Source organism: Eucalyptus grandis, chromosome 5 (assembly GCF_016545825.1).
Source record: "Eucalyptus grandis isolate ANBG69807.140 chromosome 5, ASM1654582v1, whole genome shotgun sequence".
Lineage (NCBI taxonomy): Eukaryota > Viridiplantae > Streptophyta > Magnoliopsida > Myrtales > Myrtaceae > Eucalyptus > Eucalyptus grandis.
The window spans coordinates 13,288,505-13,307,696 of NC_052616.1; the positions used below are offsets into that span (position 1 = coordinate 13,288,505).

The window sequence follows — 19,192 nt, forward strand, 5'->3', positions numbered from 1 at the left end:
CAAGTCTCCCCTTGCATACGAGATAATAATAAAAAAAGGCACTGACGATTGAGAGACACTGGATTTTTCATGAATTTTTTTGAAATCTTAGATACATTAATAAATTCATTTGTGACTTAAGATCTTAGCATCCCTCTTTAAGATGGAAGTAATTGGAATCCTTTGCTAGATTTTAAGCTTCATGATCTCCGGCCTCCATTGCTTAGTCATTAGTGCATGGACCGATAAAGGGACTTTTTCTTTTTTGGGGTCAAAGTAAAGCTTTTTCATTCATAAACGAGCACTGCTAGAACATGACATATGAGTTTCTGAACATAAAATATTCACAAAGAGGCTGAGGGGGTAAAGATTTTTTTTTTTTTTTTTTTTTTTTTTTTTCGCTGAGGGGGTAAAGTTAGCCAGCAAGAAGATGGTAAGATATTCCTGTGGTGGGCAATACCGACCCAGTTTGCACAATGATTAGTATCGCGAGGGCAATGGACTTGCTTGACTGTCTTCAGCTAGGCCAGCAAATCCAGGCACTGGGCCCATGGGCTTGGAGTTTGGCCCGTGACCATTTCCACCACCGATAAGCTGTCAGTTTCGATACACGGGCACGGATCACTTGCGTTTCGCTCCAGATCGTCTACTCCCAGCAAGTAAAGGTTGGAACTCTTAAATACTTCTCAAGTTAGAGCTAAAAATATATCCGTTCAATCGCATAAAAAGCATCTTATTTATTTGTTTAGTTTTTGGTCCAACACAGTTTCATTGCATATGAAGAGATGTACCTACATTAAGGTGGTTTTCCTTACAATTCGTTTGCTTCACGATAATCAATGATTTGAAAAGTATTTTCCAAAAAATAATTATTTATGTTGCTTAGAAAAATTAGTCAATGAAAAATATTTTCATTATAAACAATAATTTATGCCTAAATATTTTTATTTATAATGAACATATTTTTTCGTTAATTCATTTTTGTAAGTAATACAAGTGGTCATCTTTAAAAAATATTTCTAAAACCATTTATTGCAAAACAAACGTAGCAGTTCATCAATCAACTCTTGAAAACTGAGAGACTTGGAAGTTTTTCTGTAAACCAGTAGATCACATAAACCTGCTAGGAATAGACGACCTTGCCCTGAGGTCGGAGATCAAGAGGCTGCTGAAAAAGAGGCAACATGTGCTTGTCTTAGACGACGTGTGGAGCGAGGATTTGCTCAACTCGATCAGAAACTTATTGGTAGGAACAAGTGGGCGGTTGATCATCACCAGACGAGATGAAGCCAAAGCAAACACCTTTGCTAAGAACTTGGAAGGTCACGTCTACAAGATGGATCTCCTCTCTCGGGAGGACTCAGTGAAGTTGTTTTGCCGAAAAACGTTCAGGCAAGATTCATGTCCGCCTGGTTTCGCCCAAGTTTCTAAGAAAATCTTGAAGAAGTGCGGGAGATTGCCGCTCGCAATCAGTGCAGTTAGTGGCCCATTCATCACGAAGCCCCTTGATCTAACCGAGCGGAGAGAGGAATGCAACAGACTTGGCAAAGCGCTGGCAGATAACCAAGGCAAAATTGAAACAACGAAGAGATTTTTCTCAAATTAAGTACGTTAGAAGTGCCAAAAGTTATGTGCGGTGTTCGCTTTAGTATCAAAAGTTTTTACTAGCTCACTTAAGTGCCAAATCGGAGAAAAATATCATTTAAGTACTTATGGCGAAATATTCCGGTCAAATTGATTATGTGGCATTTACAATTAAAATTTTAATATGATTTGACACATTTTAAAAAAAAAATCTAGTCCACGTGCACATCCAAAATGACGTCGCACAATGATTACATTTTAAATGAGATTGACACTGAATTGATCACTTTTTAATAATAATTAGCACTAAAGTGATCATTTTTTACTAACGACTGACTCTTAAGTAATTACTTTTAACAATAATTGGTACTCAAATTATCTATATTTACAATTTTTGGCACTCAAATGATCATTTGTCAAGATGTCTACACTGTGTTGTTTTTTTTTTTTTTTTGGTAAATGTCTACACTGTGTTGCTTATGTGTTATATGTTGATTAAACACACCAGCGAGTCACAAAGGATAGAGAAACTAATAAAATATTATCACATCGGATTTCTAACAACCATGATAATAGTTAGCACTTGAATGATCGTTTTTTTAAAAAAGTGACACTTAACTGATCCAAAAGAAATTTTTGGTATCAAAGTAAGCATTGTACACAAGTTTTGACGTTTTTAGTGTACTTATCTCAAATTTTCTCAGTCAACATTAATATGCTCCCCTATGATCTCAAATCATGTTTTCTCTACTTGAGCATCTACCCATCCGATCATTCAATATAGTGCTCCCAATTGATTCGGTTATGGATAGTGGAAGGATTCGTCAAGTAGTCGGGGAATAGAGCACTTGAGCAAGCCAATGAGTTCTTGAAAAGGCTTCTGCTGAAAAACGTGATCGAAGTGGCTGACACAAGCACCCATGGAAGAATCAAAGCCTGCCACGTCCACACCATTCTTCACGAGATCACTGTTTTTAAATCCAAGGATGTGGGGTTCGTGTTCGTCGCTCTTGAAGAGGACAAATCATGGCCTCATATTGTTCGACGCCTATCCATTCAGAACATAGTACGAGATATAGGCCGATTCAAGCCACTTCGCTTCCCATTCGTTTTCGAGCAGTCACATCAGCAATCCCAAGAGTCCTCCGTCAATTAACTTCTACCGACAAATTTCAAGATGCTCCATGTTTTGGATCTACAAGGTATGTTTCTTAGTAAATTTCCAAAGAATATTGGCAGCTATAAGCATTTGAGGTATTTGAGCCATCCGATTCCTGTTCAACTAAAAAGGCTGATTATTGTTTTACCCATTAATTTGGTATTGACAAGCTAAAATAAAAAAAATCATCAGAATACTTCTAGGAACTCGATTGAATTTGAATTATTAAAAATTGTTACTAAATAACCAACATACATTGAGCAGAGGTGATTATGAGTTGGGTGGCTTGTTAATTGTTTCACGGACACCATCGATTGTTTAACGAATCTCGCATTAAATCCGAACTTCAATGTATGTCTTTTTTGATGTATACAATTAGATTAAGGGGTTATTTCATGAGCTGGAAATTTGTACTCTAAAGATGAAGGTTCACCTTTGTTTCGCCTCCATTACTTATCCGGAAAAATATGTGGCCATGAAATAGGGACTACGTGGAAACAGGATTGACCGAGTGACAGAGGCGTGGAAACACCGCTTTCTTCCCCTAATTTGGACCTTAAGCTCCACGGAACAACACGCTACTGCTTAAGCACGGAAGAATTGAAAGTTATCCAATCCTAGGCTTTACTGACGATGCCGGAGCAACCGCCGTGGGAAGAGCTGCCCGATCAGTGCTGGGATGAGGTCTTCCGCCGCTTGGTCTCCGCCGATGTCGAGTCCGTCTCCTCCGTCTGCAAGGAATTCCTACGCATCTCCAACACCGTCCGCACCAGCCTTTCCATCACCAACGGACTGACCCCGCTCCGCCTTGGCTCCCTCCTGCAGCGCTTCACGTTCCTCAAGTCCATCGACCTCAGCTCGTTCCACGGCGACCCGTCCTCCGTCCTCCGCCAGATCGCCAAGTGCTCGTTGCCCCTCGAACGCCTCGACCTCTCCAACCGGGAGTCCCTCCGCTTCGGTGGGTTGCGCGAGATGGGGTCCAAGTTCGGGGCTTTGAGGGTCTTGGTGCTGTCCAATATTAGGTTGCTGGAGGATCCCGACTTGGTTACGATCGCGGAGTGCTTTCCCAAGCTCGAAGAGCTCGACATTAGCTATCCGGGGCAGAGCGATTTGGATCGGGTTACGGACGACGGTATCTCGGCCCTGTCGCTGAGGCTGCAGAGGCTGTCGCGAATCAACCTTTCGGGTAATCCGTCTGTCTCTGATCAGTCTCTTGTGGTTCTTTCGGTGAATTGCCGGTCTCTGAAGGAAATTAAGCTTGGGGAAAGTAATTCAATTACTGGGAAAGGTATTGCTTCGTTGATAGAGAACAGGCCTCACTTGGTCCGCTTGGCCCTGAATTATATGAGAGAGGAGGCGATTTTTTGTCCGAAGTTGGTGGACTCCTTTGGTCACGCCAAGGGTTTTGTTAGTCTGGATTTCGCGGGCTCGTTTATCTGGGATAGGTTGCTGATATCTGTTGCGGAGGCAAACATTCCGCTCAAGAGACTCATACTTTCGTGTGCTCTGGGGTTTTCCTTCGACGGGATTCAGATGATCATGCTACATCGCCAGGACATCAAGGTCTTAGATTTGGAGGCAGTGCTTTTCCTTACAGATCATGACATGAGCGTGATATGCAAACAACTTCGCAGTCTGACCCACATTAACATCAGTCAGTGCTGGAAGCTCACGATGACAACGTTGTTTAGCCTGATGACACAATGTCCCTTCCTGAAGGCAATCAAAATGGGGAAGACAAACCTAAGTGAGGATGATGCTAATGAAACTGATATCGTGCTGAATTCTCAAGTGAGGCATCTTTGCATACCTTATAATGGTAAACTGACTGACGAATGCCTCAAGAAGATCGGGCGTATGTGCCCCAACTTGCAGTATCTTGATGTAAGCGATTGTCTCAAGATAACTGGGGATGGTATTTCGGGTGTGCTAGAGAGCTGCCCCGAAATCTGTTATTTGAAGATCTCTGGTTTAAAAAACATCAGGAATATATGCATCGACTTTGAACTCCCACAGTTGGAGGTCTTGCAAGCGGAAGGCTTGAAACTCAATGACGAGCAACTAGTGGCATTTATAAGCAGATGTTGCCATCTCAAGAATCTCAACTTAAAGGACTGTGTGCATCTGTCGAATGAAGGGGTAAAAGAGGTGGTGAAGAATTGCAATACATTGAGGGAGATAAATCTATGGAACTGTAATAATGTAGGTGACGATTTCCCATTTTTAAATTGGATGGTGTGTACGAGGCCATCTTTGAGGAGAATAGTCCCACCTTGCGGATTAGTTCCACCCGAAATCCAAGATTTCTTCTTGCAGCATGGGTTGGCTTGTTAATGGTGATTGACTTCAAAGGGACAATCAATGAGGTAATTGTCTGCGAAGATGACAATGCCTGTTTATCTTTCTCTGGTAGAATGGTGTGTTGTTGTAGCTTTTTTCAATGTGGACCTCATTTTCATAGGACTTGCCATTATTCTGTTGATTGTTGTTGTTACTGGATACTTTATTTTTTTTATTTTTTTGGGTGAAAATACTGGATACTTTATTGACGGTTCACTCTTATTCACTGTATGGTCCAATGTTCTTGATCTTTTCGAGTTTGTGTTCTACCTTTCTATCGTTTTAAACTATTTTTGGGCCTCTTTTGTGATTTTGACTGTAGCTTTGTTTTCCACCCGTTTCATGTTCTGAAAAAGAAAAAAGAGGTTTTCTTTGGGGTGACTTTTGCCACTTCTTGAGCTTTTAGTAGTTGTTGTTCTTGCTTCCTTCATATCTCTAGCTTCCTAGACCTGTCATTTTCCTTGAGTCAATAACAGATTGTGTTCTGAACAAGAAATGTGCCTGAATGTTTAAAGCTAAATGTGTAGGTTTGTTTGCCTGAATAATTCCCAAATTCATATCAACCTATTTTATACAAACAACGACATGTTTTAGTTACATCTCACTTTTTGCCTAGTACTCGTGGAAGCAAATTCGAAGGCATAACTCATACAGAACTAGTCAGGTTAATGTTGGATACCTGTATCTCTCTTAAACTACTCATAACTGTATCACACTTCAGTTACATTTCACTTTCTTCCTTCTATATATGTACTTGATATGTGCTTCAGTGTTGCTAGTCTTGATAGAATGAATCCATGAGCTTCAACTTCATACTTGGATGGCACATCTTCATAATCTCTTATGATCGATTTGGAAGCTAAGGATTATGATTTTTGTTTTAGTATACAGTGGCACTAGCAACGACACCACTAGATGGGCATTTCTACAAGGCATGAAGTTTGGACATCCATAGGTCCAGCTCAATATGTGTTCAGATAGTTAATCTCACGGAAGCATATACTCATTCAAAGTCAAAACGAATGAATCGGCAGCTCTACGAAAGAAATTCATTGTCTGCTTGATTCGGTAGGCACAATCTTCAGCAAGTTCAGAATGCTTTGCTGTGTCTTATATATAAACATGGTTTTGGAATTATTTTGAATGTAAGGTCGATGCTTCAGATGTGAGCACCTTTTGTGTATCATTGTGCAGATAGCAAATTTGAATGTGATAATGTTGTTATATTGCTTTGGTTGAATAGTAAAAGTGATGAATCTTGTAGGTAATGAGTGGGCTTGGGTATGGCCGGTTAGGGCATTTCTTTGTGCCCAGCCTCACACTTCAAGCATAGAAATTTCATGCGATCCTGCCTTGAGCTAGGCATAGAAACTTCATGTTCATCATGTCATTCATTTAGGGAAGGATTCAAATCCCCGCGACTGTCCTGGATCTTAGTGCGAGTGCCAGTCCATGCACATATCCAAATGTTGCCTTACCGACCTATCATTAAAACTGATTTAATTGGAGTTCATAAAGTAATAATCCAATTTACATCGTCAAATGAAAGAATTAAGTAAAAGTACAATGACACTTTCACCCAATTTAGAAAGGCAAATTTAATGAGAAGACGCAGGTTTAATTCTATTGTCTGCCCATATTAAAGTAACGTGGTTAATGATATAAGGGATTTGATAGAATTGACTTTGATAGTACAATAAATGGTTCTATCCCCACAAAGATGATGCGTTTGATTCAATATTTTGAAAATTCATTGAAAAAATACAAAGTAGTTTAGCCTAAAGAACTTTAGGCAAAAGCAAATGTCGTTTGGTAAACTATGCTTTGAGAAGCAATTTTTTTTTTTTAAATGCCTTTTGGTAGAAAGCACATTTGAAAAGCCATTTGAGTGATTAATATTAGTTTTTTTTTAATTTCATTTATTTAAAACTGAAAAAAAAAAAATGTATGCAACTTTTTAAGTATAAATTTTGACAATAATACTAAAAAATCAAATACATATATAAATTTTTTAAAAGACCAAACCCTTCATTATAATTTTTAATTTTTATTTGCTTAAAGTTGAAAAAATAATGTATGCAACTTTTTAAATATAAATTTTGACAATAATGCTAAAAAAAAATAAATATATATATATATATATATATATATATATATATTTAAAAAGACCAAATCTTTCGTCAAATTTTTTAATTTTTATTTTCTAAAAATTGAAAACAAAACAATGTATGTAACTTTTTAAATATAAATTTGAAAATAATGCTAAAAATCAAATACATATATATATATTTTTTTGAAAAAGAAAAGACCAAACCCTTTGTCCGAATTTTTTAATTTTTATTTGTTTAAAATTAAAAAAATAATGTATGCAACTTTTTAAATATAAATTTTGATAATAATGCGAAAAAATCAAATGTATAAATAATTTTTGGGAAAAAGTCACCAAAAACTCAGACTTTGCCTCGAGTGACAGATTTACCCCAAACTTTGTTTTGTGACGTGAAAAACCTCGAAATTTGCTAACTGTGACACATTTACCCCATTAAGGGTTATTTTCGTCTTATTCTTTATGTTTTTTTTTTTTTCTTTTTCTTTTTATTTTTTTCTTCTTCTCTCTTCCCTCCACTGGCCATGGCGGAGGGAAGTCGGCGCCCGCCGAGGCTGCCCTCGTCGGCGTTGGGCAAGGGTTGCCCTCGCCGAGCTAGCTAGGCCGCCCTCGCCGACGTTGGGCGAGGGAGGCCCTTGACTAGGTTGGACGAGGGCCTCCCTCGCCCGACGCCGACAAGGGTGCCCTCGCTAGATATGGGGAGGGAGGCCCTCGTTCAATGTCGACGAGGGTGCCCTCGCTAGATCCGGCGAGGGAGGCCCTCGTCCGACGCCGATGAGGGCCGCCCTCGTGTCGGCGGGTGCCCTCGCCCGGATCCGGGAGGGAGGTCCTGGCAACTCCGGCTTCCCCGGCAAAGGGAAGGAAGAAGAAGAAGAAAAAAAAAAAAAAAAAAAAGTTTTTAAAAGTAAAAATACCAAAATGCCCTTATGATTTAGGTAAATGTGTCACACAAATGAAAATTCTGGGTTTTTTGTGTCACAAATAAAAGTTTGGGGTAAATGTGTCACGGTTAGCAAATTTCAGGGTTTTCACGTCACAAAATAAAGTTCGAGATAAATTTGTCACTCGAGGTAAAGTTGGGGGTTTTTGGTGATTTTTCCTTAATTTTTAAAAGTGGTCAAAATATATTTAATTTTTTTAGCATTTATATAATTTTGACTTTTTGGTATTATTTTGGCATTCACAAAAATAATAACGAGGGCAAAATAAGAAATTTGAAGAATAAGTGATGATAGTTTTGGGGAAAAAATAAGTTTCAACATTTGGCAAAATACTAAAAGCTCAAAGCTAACCCCCTACTAGCATTGTGCTTTCGGCTTTCTCAATCTTCACTTAAAAGCCTACTTGAAATGGTTGTCGAAACGGTCAAAGATTTAAGAGGCTTTGGAAGGCGAAAGTCCCATTGAAAATGCAAAGCAACTTTGAAAGCTCATTGGGAAAATGCAAAGCATTTTAGCCTAAAAGACTTTAGGTAAACACAAAGGTTGTTTGGTAAATTATTCTTTAAGAAGCAATTTTGAGAAAAATGCCGTTTGCTGAAAACGCATCCGAAAAGCTCTTCAGGTGATTAATATTAGTGTTTTTTTTTTAATTTTATTTGTTTAAAGTTGAAAAAAAAAAAATAATGTATGCAAATTTTAAATATAAATTTTAACAATAATACTGAAAAAATCAAATACATAATATAATGTTTTTTAAAAGGAGCAAACCCTTCATCGGAATTTTTTTATTTTTAATTTGCTTAAATTGAAAAAAAGGATATATGCAACTTTTTAAATATAAATTCTGATAATAATACTAAAACAAATCAAATACATATATATTTTAAAAAAAGACCAAATACTTCATTTCGAAATTTTTTTTAATTTTTATTTTTTAAATTTGAAAAAAATAATATATGCGGATTTTTAAATATAAATTTGAAAATAATGCTAAGAAATCAAATACATATATATGATTTTTTTAAAAAAAAAAAAAAGACCAAACCGTTCGTTGAATTTTTTAATTTTTATTTGTTTAAAATTGAAAAAAATAATATATGCAACTTATTAAATATAAAATTTGATAATAATGCTAAAAAAATCAAATGTATATATTTTAAAAAGACCAAAATATATTTAATTTTTTTAGCATTTATATATTTGAGTTTTTAGCATTATTTTGGCATTTAAAAAAATAATGATGAGGGCAAAATCAGAAATTTGAATAATGAGTGAGGATAGTTTTGGAAGAAAAAATAAATTTCAGCATTTGGTCAAATTCTGAAAGTTCAAAGATAGTCCCTATTAGCGTTGACTTTCAGCATTTCCACGCCGACTTTCAAAAGCTATTTCAAAATGATTGCTTAAACAGTTCAAAGCATTCTCCCAAATGGCTTTGGAGGCTAAAAGCCCATTGGAAATGCTAAACCAAACGCACCACCGATGCGGGCAACCCCCCAACGGTGTTGGGTGATGCTAGTGATGGATCTGGACTTTAGATACTGTGTAGTGGTGGAATGTAGAATTGAAATAGTAAAACTAGCTATTGTTAAGGGAAAAGTACACTAAAGGTTCAAAATCTTTCATATATAGTTGAGTTTAGTGCCACAATTTTTTGATCACTCATTTGAGCTCCTTAACTTTTGAAATTCATTTCGTTCAGTTATATATTTAGAATTTGCTTTACAGAATAGCTGAAGTGGCATTATTTAAAAACGCAACAATGATTTTATTATTAATGCCATGTCCCCAATTCAAACAATCCAAGTAGTTAGAGTCACTCCAATGAACAAAATTTGAAAGTTAGGAGCTTAAATAAGCAATTGAAAAATTGTGGTACTGACTTGACTGCTGCACAATAGATTTGGAACCTCTAGTGTGCTTTTCCTTATTGTTAGGCGATCTAATTGCACACTTTATGAGAAAATTTATATGTCACGTGGAATCTAATTGACATTCTTATTTTCCTTGACTGCGTTGAACTAAATGTAGGAATTTGATTTTTCTCAAAAATGCTAGATAAGAAGTTTAAGATTTAATGAATTTGTTGGTGTCAGTAATTGGATCAAAAGCAGAATGTTTGATACAAAGGCGGTGTGAATTGAGCCTCTCACTTACGCTGATATCTGGGCCCGGAAATTTTCTCAACTTTTGGCGTCCAACTTACAAATTCCCATTTCCTCTATTTTGTCCTTCCTTTTTTCTCCTTCGTTCTTATATGATGTGCACAGTGATGCCTGACGCCTCAAATCTGATCACAACCCAAAGATGATGGCCATGGAATTGCTTCGTTGGTTGTTTCTAGCAATGTTTGAGGCAGTCAAAGGATTAGTTCCAGGTCGAGGTGAAGGATCATTACCTGTGGCATTGTAGTTGGTGGTGGCTAAGGATTCTTGATGGCGGTTCCAAGCGATGGTCGATAGTGGCGGGGTCTTGGATGGTTGACGTTAGAAGATGATGATGGCAATGAGAGGGGCTGCGAAAAAAAAGGAAAATTTTATGGTGGCTGGAATTTTTTTATTTCATTTTTGATTGAAGGTGACTATGGATGACGAAGGAGATGGTGATGACGAGGTGGCGGCGGTGGTTCAACGACATATGGTGGCTAGCATTAGCAGTGGCACGGCGGTGGCAACGCGTGAATGATGTTTACGAAGAAGATACGCTGTGTAGTAAAGGCTGGTGCGCCACGGGAGAGTGTAGAAGTTAATTTCCATTTTTTTTTTAAAATTAGTCATTCTCCTTACTTTTCAATTTAAAGAAGATATAAACGAATTTTTTAGCATCATCTCAAACCCTCTTGACACATGGAAATTTTGCGGGTGGTTGGTTTGGTAGAGACTCCTGCCACCAACAAACAAAAACACATTGTTATTTTTTTATTAAAAATTAAAGCATGGAAGCAATTTATTTTTAAACCAAGTTTTTTTTTTTTTTAAACTTCTATAGATTTTAGATTGTTTTACCTATGCAAAATTTGATGTTAAAACTTACTTATTTTGCATGCATATGTTAGTGGATGCTATTTAAAATATTTTTGGACATGATGGTTCACATTTCCAAACCAGATTACACAATTACTTTTGCAGGACAATACAATCTTTTAATAGCTAACCGCTCACTATTACTTAAAAAGACTGATTCAACTTGATAAAAGTTCATCATCATCTTCCTAGAATTATTTCAACTTCTTATTGTTAAAAATATTACTACATTAACGATTGATTAATCATATGTTTTGATGAGAATACCATGTTTTACAAATGAACAACTCTATTTTTAATGACAAGCCAAAGTAAAACAGGGGCTCTTAGCTAGTTTTCATGATTAAGAAGTTTTGGAGAAAAATTGCACACATCTATTAAGTCTTATATAAGGAACGCAATGAAATCTTAAATCTTTCAACTGATGCAATTAATCGAATATTTTTAGTCCAAAACCTTTATTTATAAATACAACTAAGTCTAAAAGTTTTTAGTTCTATATATTTGATAATGTAATTTGATCTTCCAATCTCCATGAATGAATCAAGATATATCCCAAGAAGTAGCAAAGAATCACATTCATCCAAATTTTTATTGAAAAGAAGATCCAAAATGGCTTTAGAGTCCAAGTAAATCAATAATAATCTCCAATAAAACCTAGCTTTTGTGCCTATTTGAGGTCGGGCCACAATGCCCATAAATCCGCTTGAACACAATTATAATTTATATATACCGACGAACGCAGCAAATTTCTCACCCATGTTCGAAGGGGATAAAATCATTTATTTCCCATATCTAGATCATTCTTATCAGATTAAGCTTTTTTTTTTTTTTGGGGGGGGTTCGAAATATCAGGTTAAGCTTAAAGTATCTTATTTGGTTGAACTATTATCAACAAATACCATCCATGATCTTAAAAAAATTTCAATACCAGTATGAAAGTAAGCGTGTTATTTGGCACCTTGCGACAAACGAAAATAGTAATATCAAAAGCTAAAACAAACAATTTGAATGATGTGACCTATCCTATTTTAAGCATGTCACAGACGATTCTTTTTAAGGAATTAATTCGACGTAACAAAAAAAAAATCAATTGATCTACATATAATAAATGGCTTCTCTATAATGACTATTGCTCGGGAAGGGACTTCCAACGTGGTATTTAAAAGAGAGGGATAATAAGAACAATCAAGAAAATCAAAGTCTAGAATAGGATTTAAAAAATAAATAATTTCTCTTCTAATCTTGGATGGTTTCCACATAGCACTTTATCTTACATTAAATTACATGGCCATATCCACCGAGGTGTAAAAAAAAAAATTCACACAAGCATATTTGACCCAAACTTCTGCTTTTGCCCTTTGAAAGCCCTTCTCTCTCTCTCTCTCTCTCTCTCTCTCTCTCTCTCTCTCTCTCTCTCTTCGCTGGCTGTGCAGTGCCGGTACCCTTCCTATTGCGAGCGATAGTGAGACGAGAGGAGAGCATAAATAAAGACGAAGGCAGGGGGGGCCAAAAGAGCCCAAGGAAGAAGGGTTCCTCCTTCACTATCAAGCCACCTCCAATTAATAAAAAGTCTCTCCCAAAAATCCCCATCTAGGATTTCGTCTCTCCCAAAACCACCACCGTGAAAGATTCGTCTGCATCAATACTTGCTTGGAGAAACGGCCTAGCTAGGCATTTCCATCGGTGACTTCATCCTCTCCCCCTCTCTCTCTCTAATCCAACTAGAGGAGGGGAAAATGGATCCCACCTCAGTGTTGGGTGGTCTGGGGCCGCCGAATCCTACTGTATGGGAAGAATGGCAAAAAGAATTGAAACTCGCTGAATCTGCTAAAAATGAACTTGACGACCTTAATGACTTGATCAAACAGATCGAGGATCTTCTCGCGAAAGCCTACTCAAAGGAGATCATCAATGAAAAGCTCAAAAGGGGCATCAAGAGGATGTGGAAATTTCTCTATGACTCTCAAGACGCTATCGAGGACATGAAGCGATGTAATTCTGAGGGGAGGTGGAGAGGTCTTAATTTCTACTTTCACCGCAGATACGGAGACGAAACTTTTGCAGAGAAATCAAGATATATCAAAAAAACGTTGCAGACATTCGAAGATAATCTTGGGAGAACCGGTCCCATAGAGGCTCATTTTAGATTACTCGGCAACCAAGCCCATTCCCGCTCGGCCGGCATTGGGTCATCAGTCAATGCCTTAAGTGAGAAGATAGATATGTTAGTGGGTATCAAAGAGCCGATAAGTGAGAAGACAGATGTGTTAATGGGTATCAAAGAGCCGATGGACCAACTGGTCAAATGGCTAACAGAGAGCCTTTTGTCGAAAGTGATTTTCGTCCACGGGGCACAAGGAGTAGGCAAGACTAGTCTAGTGGGCGCTGTGCTTCGTGACCAAAGGGTAAGTCGTCGCTTCGAATACCATGTATGGATTGATGATTTAGAATCCTGTGAGTTTGCTGACAACATAGGTGAAGCACTCATGAAAGCAAATGCAATGATTTGGAATTTGACCATGGAGGGGGTGAACAAACAAGAAGACTCGATTAAACTCGAAGACGCTTTCCAATGAATAATAGCTTTTGCAGAGTTGTCCTTGGATTTTCCCAGACTGGATCATGCTTAGTAAACTCTTCTGCCATCTATAGTCGCATCATTGTAGAGCACCTTATGGGATGATCTAACGGGAAGATGCTCAACTAAAAAATATTAGCATGGACATCGAGAAGGTGGTCCATGCGCAGAGTAATCATTTTTCCATTTGGGCCAACTTTGTGCCTTATGGATAGTAGTTCTTCCTCAAGCCTGTCAGTCAATTTTTTCCATCGAACAACATCAGAGTCACCTGCAACATCATCATCTTTATTATCTTCCAAATGCCTACACGTCGCCAGAATTGTGAGTGGCAATCATTGGCATCTTCTCAACATACGCTCAAAATCAGGTTCATGGATATCCTGGCGGGAAATATTTCGATGAAATAGAGAATGAGAATCATTCTCAAAAAGGAAAACATGTTCGAAGTCATGGATAATGCAGGCAAAGAGGATGTGTTCATTTTCCTCCAGAATAAATTAAATGAAACTTGTCCGAGTGTGCTTGTCACAACTCGTGACAAGAGCCTATCTCGCTCCATGTCTGGGCTACAGAGTCCAAACCATCTTATCCACGACTTCGAGCATGTTTTCCTTTCTGAGAATGATTCTCGTTCTCTATTTTAATGAAATATTTCCCGCTAGGATATTCGTGAACTTGATTTTGAGCGTATGTTAAGAAGATGCCAAGGATTTGCCACTCACAATTCTAGTGACGTGTAGGCATTTTGAAGATAATAAAGATGATGATGTTGTGGGTGACTTTGATGCTGTTTGATGGAAAAAATTGACTGATAGGCTTGAGGAAGAACTACTATCCAAAGGGCACAAAGTTGGCCCAAATGGAAAAAAACGATTACTCTGTGCATGGACCACCTTCTCGATGTCCGTGCTTATATTTTTTACTTGAGCATCTTCCCGTTAGATCATCCCATAAGGTGCTCCACAATGATGCGACTATGGATGGCAGAAGAGTTTACAAGGCATGATCCAGTCTGGGAAAATCTAGGGACAACTCTATAAAAGCTATTAAAACATCATGTGATTTGGGGAAAGGAAAAAAGTTATGGGAGGGTCAAAACCTACCGCGTTCACAACCTTTAGCATCAACTCATTATATCCATTAAAAGATGCAGAGATCACGATGATTGTTACCCGTCCGGAAGAAAGATTGCCTGAGAATGTACGGTACTTGTCCTTTCACAAACCTATACGTGAAATAGATAAGAACACATCGGTCAAACGACTTCGCTCCCTACATTTCTTCGAAGAGGTGTACCCAAAATCCTTGAAAAAACTATTGAAGAAGGTTGAGAGGCTTATGGTGTTACATATTCAAAGACATTTGACCAAGGAGGAAGAAAATCATGTTTCTTTCAATTCTTTTCCTGAAAAGATTCTCCGGTCGAGAAATCTTAGGTACCTAAGGGGTACCAACATAAATAAATTTCAAGATCTTGCACATTTGGAGACCTTGGATCTCAAAGATACTCTCGTGCATGAACTACTAAATAATATTTTGAAGCTAACAAAACTTCGCCATATGTTAGTATACAGGTTTGACAGAAGTCCGGATGCAGGTAATAACACAAAGCTTGGTGTGAAGGTCCCATCAGCATTAGGACTCTCGAGAGCATTGCAAAAAATTGTGAAAATTATGCATGATAAAGCTAAACCTAGTCGAGTAGAGTAAATTGGGGAGAAAGCGATGGAAAAGAGAACAGTTGCTAGAAGTGTAACACCTTGGCTCTCCACTGTACACATATTGTCCGCTTTGGACACTAAGTCCTTATGGTTTTGTTCTTCTCAGGGCAGCCCATACTATACCAAAAAAACACATATGTACAGTTAAACGGCCCATTGCCTTATAAGGTAGCCTAGAACTCCCACCTTAGGCAATGTGGGATAAGAGAGAGACTCATTCCTTGCGCACGTCCAGGGACCGAGGTGCGGACGCATCGCCATCCCTCCTCCCTGCGCACCACTGCTCAGGCCGTCACACTCTCCTAGCCCGTATACTGCCGAGGTGATCTTAGTCCGTTTCTCCGCACTACCTCGGGTCTGGGTCGTCACACTCTCCACCTCTTAGAAGCACAACGTCCTCATTGTGGCCTCACATGCGGTCGGGAGTCGACTTTGATACCACTTGTAACACCCTGGGTCTCCACTGTACACAAATTGTCCGCTTTAAACACTAAGTCCTCATGATTTTGTTCTTTTCGAGCAGCCCATACTACCCCAAGAAAACCCGTATATACAATTAGAGGGCCCATTGCCTTATTAAGGAAGCCCATAAATCGCTCCCTAGGTGATGTGGGATAAGAGAGGGACTCATTCCTTGTGCACATTCGGGGACTGAGGCACGGATGCACCACCATCCCTCCTCCCCGCGCACCATCGCTCGGGCCGTCACACTCTCCTGGCCCGCATACTGCTGAGGAGATCTTAGTTCGTCCCTCCGTACTATCTCGGATCTAGGTCGTCACAAGAAGAACTCGGGACAATGGTATATTTACCAAGGCTAGGTATCTCAAAGCTGAAAAGTAAAGATTAAAGGATCTTTGTTGTTCCATTGTGAAGTTGGAGAATCTAGAAGCACTACATTTAATTGTTGTCGATGGAGAGAAATTGGATCTTTCAGAGGGATTTGAGAGGAAAGAACGTGACCGCCTTCAGCGGGTTCACCTGACAGGATCTTTGGTAACTTTGCCAAATTGGATACTCTCTCCTCCTAATTTGGTCAAATTGGTCCTCAAGATGAGTCAGTTGAATGAAGATCAATTCCAATATTTGGGAAAGCTACGGAATTTGGAGCATTTGGAACTGCAAAAAGCGTTTAATGAGGTATCTGTGATCACATTTGAGGAAGGTAAGTTTAAAAAACTTCGCTTTTTAGGTGTGGATATATTTGGCAATCTTACATCCATAAATGTTCAAGGAGGAGCACTGCCGAATCTTGAACGGTTATTTCTAGGTCGATGCAAGTCATTGAAAACAGTGCCACAAGTCATCACACTTCCCCTAGAGTTGACATGCCTCGAACATTATGACATGCCCAATGAATTTGTGACAGAGGTTCATGGGAATGAAGAAGTTTGCAGGCGCATGAAGGCTGAGCATAAAAACTGGAAAGAAGGAGCCACTGAGGATGTCCTTGTCACAACCCAAATCTAAAGGGATGGGGGTGACACGGCCGTCCTTCAAGAGGAAGGACGCAACCTCAGACCACCCAAAATCCATCTCTTAAAAGCCCTCGATATGACGCTTTTGCTCTAATGGCCACTAATTAAGGAACTTGAAAAACATGATAAGAAGAAAGGAATGAGCTACCACGGCCTAGTGAGTAATATATTTCTTCTAAGCAGATCGAGCAATCACTATGCACATTTAAAACACAATATAACTCACTTTCACCAAACCTAGAAATTTAACAAACCTTCAAAGCCAAAATGTAACATTTCTTACTTTAACTCAATATGTTCAAAGCAAAAATATTCAAGATAATAATAGGCAAATGCCAACGGTCTAACCCATTGGTCAATCTCATAAAACATGTATTAATGGTCTATTCCATTGATTAATCTCATCAAACCACATATTGATGGTCCATTCCATCGACTAAACTCAAATCATATGTCAATGGTCCACTCTATTGACCAAACTCATATCACATGTCAATGATCCACTACATTAACCAATACATTGCTCAATATCAAACCATGATCACGATACAACGCCTGGTGACAAGGTGACCAAGATTTCCCCCTTAGCAAAGTCTCCACCTATTATTAGTCGGTGGCTCTGCCCACAAAGATATCCTAGAATAAGCCCCTCACTGGGCTCACCGCGATATTGAGCATCAATACCAATTCATAACAATACCATCCATAATCCACAAAACCAAGTCCATAAATCATTTCATATATCACCAAAAGATTTCGCAACTCAACTTATTCGTCAAAAATACCTTTCATAAAACATCCTCAAATAATTTCAAGACTCTTACCAAATCAAATCAAATGCATATCATAAGACATTTCACAAATCAATATAGATAATATTCCAAAACCCATGCTCAAAAAGGTTTTTGTAAAAAGATTTCGCAAACCCAAAATATATAATATTTCTCAACTTCATTTCCCAAACAAAATACATCTTCCCACCAAAAAGTTCTCACACTATTTATAAATATCAAAATGTAATAAATGCCCGATCCAATTTTATGCAATAAACATGTTTATTCATAACTCAAAAAATGTCAAATCTTTATAATTTTGAAGACATGAGTTAAAAAATTCTTAGAAGAAATAGTATCACTCACCTGGGAAAGCCCAAACCAGCCTACTATAGTTACTCAAGCCCACGTACTCGAATTCTTAACAAATAACCTAAGAACATTATTAAAAGACTGAGTAAAACAATATTTTTATAAATAACAATATTTTTATAAATGACTCGATTATAGTATGCTTATTCATCAATAAATGACATCTATGTGCCAACCAATGCTTGCCCATAGCACAAATCTATTGTTGTCCCATCGCGCTCTAAACTTGTTCGGGCTATTATTTCCTCCCCATAGGTTCTTTTCAAACGAACATACAGTCCATAGAAAGCCATTTCGATGTATTACAAAAGCCCCGACTCAGCCACCCCAAAAACTCACTGAAAACAACTGAAATTCAGGCCTGAAAGTTACTGTTCGGAACCCCACCAACACTCGCGATGAACTTCGAAATTTTGTTCCGGGCAAACCGTAAGCCCAAATTGAGATCCGTAAAATTCTATGATTTCACAACACCTTAAATTATCATTTCTATAAAAATACGCAGTTCAATGATTTCAAAATCGGACTTCGCCGCATGAATCTCCAAAAATTCCGAATTTTAGTCCTAACCTTGAAAAATAATCCAATTAGAAGAATGATAAGCGTGAGCGTTTACCGAGTTGCAAATCAGAGTTGAATTGGCTTGGGGAGGCGTCCATAATGAGAATCCTGTCTCTTTTCTTCCTCCTCCTCCTTCTTCTTGTTCTTTCCTTTCCTTTCTCTTCTCTCCATTTCTTCTGTCTGAACGTACTTCTCCTTTTCCTTTTATCTCCTCCCCTTTCTTTTTTTTTTTCTCTCACTCTCTTTCCTTCTTTTCCCGAATGTTCTCGATGCCTCCTCATTCTTCTTCTTTTCTCCTCTTTTATTCTTTGATTTTTCAACATTTCTTTTTTCTTTTTATTTTGTTTTTGCTGGGTCCCAAAATGCCATATCTTACGGTCCTAAAGCCCCTAACAGACCATGTGCGGAACCACTGGGGGTTTGCCCCAGTGGCCACCCTTCCAATATGGAAAGGGGAGGTGAGGGGTTCAAATCCCCACCTTTTCAGGGGGGATGGGGTGGGGACGCGTACGTTTCAGGAGTGGGTTTCGACTCTCACATCCTGTAAGAGACATGACAAAAGTCTGAGAG

At 38.3% G+C, this 19,192-nt stretch overlaps 1 protein-coding gene across 2 annotated transcripts; it reads left to right on the forward strand.

The window, feature by feature from the left end:
• The first annotated feature begins 3,275 nt into the window (after positions 1-3,275).
• Positions 3,276-6,527, forward strand: LOC120293267 (F-box/LRR-repeat protein 2-like). 2 transcript variants are annotated; one of them, XM_039312311.1, is made up of 2 exons: positions 3,276-5,088; positions 5,947-6,527. In XM_039312311.1, exon 1 carries the CDS (start codon positions 3,356-3,358, stop codon positions 5,054-5,056), a length of 1,701 nt encoding a protein of 566 aa, XP_039168245.1. In that variant the 5' UTR covers positions 3,276-3,355; the 3' UTR covers positions 5,057-5,088; positions 5,947-6,527. The 2 variants fall into 2 exon arrangements, with proteins under 2 accessions (XP_039168245.1, XP_039168246.1); XM_039312312.1 differs by having other exon boundaries at positions 5,954-6,527.
• Positions 6,528-19,192: the final 12,665 nt, after the last annotated feature.